The sequence below is a fragment of the Gossypium raimondii genome, chromosome 2 (genome assembly GCF_025698545.1).
Source record: "Gossypium raimondii isolate GPD5lz chromosome 2, ASM2569854v1, whole genome shotgun sequence".
Taxonomy (NCBI): domain Eukaryota; kingdom Viridiplantae; phylum Streptophyta; class Magnoliopsida; order Malvales; family Malvaceae; genus Gossypium; species Gossypium raimondii.
Genome location: NC_068566.1, coordinates 6,770,441 through 6,774,416, shown reverse-complemented (window position 1 = coordinate 6,774,416; position 3,976 = coordinate 6,770,441). Strand labels below are relative to the sequence as shown.

Genomic DNA, 3,976 nt, shown 5'->3' with positions numbered 1-3,976 from the left:
ATGAAATTTCTTTTGAAGTTCTATGCAAAAAATTTTTATATTTTTGACAATAATTAAGTTGACATGTTATTATATATATTATATTTTAAACCAATACATTTTACTTATTATCATTTTAAAATAATAATAAAGATATTTGTATTTATTATGTATCATTTACGTTATGTTTTTGTTATATTTTTTATTGTCATGTTATTTTTATTATTTTAATATTTTTTTATGTAGGTAAAATATTAAACCATTGAGATGGAATTTGTGAATGGGACCATTGAGTTGGAGTTTGAGTTGGAATTTATAAGATATATTTATTTTGTTAATGTAGTATAGCAAAAATATGATGTGGACAAAATTGTTTGGTATTTTTTGTAATTAAAAGCAATCTATAAAATTTAGATATTTTGATAAATATTTAAAATCCATCAAACTTTGAAATTAATAACCGAAATTTATTTTGAAAATTGCAGGTATCGCAATGGATTCATTGATTAAGAACGATGGTCACATATCAAACACAGTTAATAATATGGTAATATATTGTTATTTGTTAATCATGGGTTCCCTTAAAAAAAGATCTATATAATTTACAGAAATAAATTATGTTATTACAACTATTTTTTGTAATTTAATACTGTCAGGGCCCGTACCGCGCATTAAGGGGTCGGGTGAATGGTTTAGGATATTCCTCGAATGAACGACTGATGCCATACTTGGAGTTAGCTGAATTCGGGTCAATAGCACTGGTCCGAACGTTTGATTTGTGGTACGATTTAATATCCACATTAGTCAACCGTTGGCGCTCGGAGACCCACACTTTTCATTTGCCGTGTAGGGAGTGCACTGTCACTCTAGAGGATGTTGCATTGCAACTTGAGCTCCCAATCAACGGAAGTGCCGTAACGGGCATAAGTGCGATAGCTGAGCCGGTTGCCCTTTGTTATAGCCTACTAAAAGTCTCTCACGCTGATGCTGAGTCCAATTTTACGAGTTTGAAATTTTCATGGCTGAAAGCTAATTTTGAACATTTATCAATTAATGCCACTGAGCATGAGGTAATGTGCGCAGCTCAAGCGTACATTATGCATATTATAGGGGGTTTACTGATGCTGGATGCAAACAACAACAGGGTTCATTTGATGTATTTACCCCTATTATCTGATTTGCAGAATGTTCGCTCGTATAGTTGGGTTTCCACAGTTCTGGCTATGTTGTATTGTGAGCTTTTTCGGACGACAAAGCCTGATTCCGTAGACATAGGCGGATGCCTTCTATTGCTGCAATCATGGGCTCTTTATCAGATGTCATTCTTGGCATCTGTTAGGCACCAACCATACATATTTCCACTAGTGAACAGGTGATAAAATTTAACTTGTTATTAATTGACATTTTTTTAATGATACTATTCTAACGATACTATTCTAACATGTAATTTGTTTTCATAGATGGAGTTTTTATCTGGATATCGGGAGGTCGTACACTGTCTCGATATATCGTCTGATGATTGTCAACAGCCGGGGAAGGGTTAAGTTATTCCAATATTCGTGACATGTAATTACTTTGTATATCTTACTCGAACCGTGTTAAATTTTAACCATGTTATTAATCGTACAGTTTATCTGGATACCGTATTGGAAACTAGAAATTGCGACTGTTATTCCCTTGTCAGCCCACATTCGTTCTCACCTGTGGTGCATTAACGCACCAATTATCAATTTCTAGATAGTTCAGTGGTATAACAGAGATCGAGTACTCCGGCAATTTAGTTGCATCCAGTATATCCCGGATTCGCCAATACAGTTGGGGAAGATTCACTTGATCAACAAGAGAGGAAAACATGGAAATAATTGGTGGTTGTGCATCGGAAATATATTGCAATGTGGGATAATCGAATGGTGCGAAGACCTCAGATGGATATTTCTTTTGATTTGCAACCATCGTTAGAGTACATACAATGGTACTCTAGTACGGGAAAACCATATTTACTTGGTCGGCAGTCGACTGTAGTCCCTTCGTATATGCATCGACCTGGGGTATACGAGCCAGTGTCTCATATAGAGGCCGAGCCAGAGCCAAAGCCCAAGCCCGAGCCTGAGCGATCGCATACACATTCGGCTGATAGTTTTTATATTCGGAGTTGTCGGTCAATGACTATTTCTCGGGCTCGTCAGGACACAAATATCATTTTGGGTTTGATATCTTTGGGTCGTACCCACCGTAGTATAGCACTCCTCTCGGCCTGTATCTACTGCATTACTCCACTCATCCTAGGTTGTATCTATCGCAGTACGACACTCCTCCCGGCTCAAGTTCATCGATGGCGTTCGGGGCATATGATTTTTCTTCCATGTTTTGCACACCTCCACCTGCGACTGAAGAGGATGTTGGTCGTCGTGATCACCCACAACGTGAATATCAACCCCCGCAGAAATATACCCCTAAGACCACACCATCAAACCATCAATTTTAGGGGTTTCTTGCATTTTTAATATTACAAAGTTTGTGCTTTTTTTATTCTAAAAAATATAAATCAAGAAAAAGACAATCTTTATATTTATTTAATTAGATTAATTATAACACTAAAACTTGAAACAAACTTTATGGTCATAAATTAGATTAATTGCAACATTACAACATTAAAACACTAAAACTTGTAACAAACTTTGTAATATAAATTTTATCATATAAATTAAATACATTACAACACTAAAAATTGGAACAAACTTTGTAATATAAATTTTGTTATATAAATTAAATACATTACATTATTAAAAATTGGAACAAAATTTGTAATATAAATTAGGTACATTGGATTACATAAGCTCAATTCCTACTCGATCGCGACTATTATCCAACATGGTAGTTTCGCTGCGGGCATTTACTCCGATTATGACCAGCTAATCTGCATAATCCACAACGCTTACCATCGGATTTCTCCCTAATGTCCATTTCATTACGGATTTTGCATGATTGCGGATGACCTTTCAGATTCCTACGAACCCTTTATCTAGGACGAGCTCAAAAGTCATCGGAGGCACCTCCTACGTAGACAGGTCAGGTAGGACGGGGAACTCATTCTCCCAGACATGCAACGTGCGCTCTAATGTGTACATATCATCGACAAATTGTTCAACATTGAGCGAGACTTTAGCACACACTACCACGACATGTGCACATGGATAATGAAGTGTTTAGAACCTCCTGCAATCGCACCGTCTACTTCAGATATCAACTCCAAAGGACCTAGGTGGTATACCGGGTCGACGATTGATGGTCTCCGTAACTCGAAATGTTTCAAGATGTTGTGAATATACTTCTACATTCATCGACCTCGCCATCCGACGATTTGCAACCATTGCATCCCTGACATCTTCGACAAACACGTGTCTCGCCTCCGTCTGGTTGACTTGTTACTGACCCATTCTTGGCATCAAGGTAGCCAACCTGTAGAATGTAGTCGAGAAGACAAATGAAATCATAATATGTCGTGTTTTCAACAACACAACGTTGATCCCCTCCACTAAGTTTGTGGTTATTTGACCATAATGAAAGCCCTCGTCAAAACTTTGAGCCCATTGCCATGGCTCCATAGTACCCAACCACTGTCGAAAAGATTTGTTCGTTTGACCCTCCATGTCACTCTCAAGTCAAGTCATTCTTTGGCGGAAAATGTATGGCTCTAACTCGTGCGCTGTATATGTATTAAGAAAAGAAAAGTTACAGTATTGCCCTAAAACATTAAAACTTATATGAAAAAGATTACCCATTTTCACAACTTGTCTCTACCAGTTTGCATTCTTATAATCTCGATGGAAGTTGGTCGCGATGTGCCAGATACAGTAAATAGATTTCCATGGCACACCGGAATGCCTAATGGCGGCAATTAATCATTTCCCTCTATTGTAGATGATGCAAATATTATCGTTGCTGATAACATACCTCCGCAGGTTGGTAAGAAAGAATTCTCACGATTCCATGTTCT

At 37.2% G+C, this 3,976-nt stretch overlaps 1 protein-coding gene across 1 annotated transcript; it reads left to right on the top strand.

Moving 5' to 3' along the window:
* The first annotated feature begins 472 nt into the window (after positions 1 to 472).
* LOC105789495 (protein MAINTENANCE OF MERISTEMS-like) lies at positions 473 to 1,542 on the top strand. The gene is made up of 4 exons (XM_012616865.1): positions 473 to 526; positions 636 to 1,049; positions 1,164 to 1,351; positions 1,440 to 1,542. Exons 1-4 carry the CDS (start codon positions 473 to 475, stop codon positions 1,540 to 1,542), a joined length of 759 nt encoding a protein of 252 aa, XP_012472319.1.
* Positions 1,543 to 3,976: the final 2,434 nt, after the last annotated feature.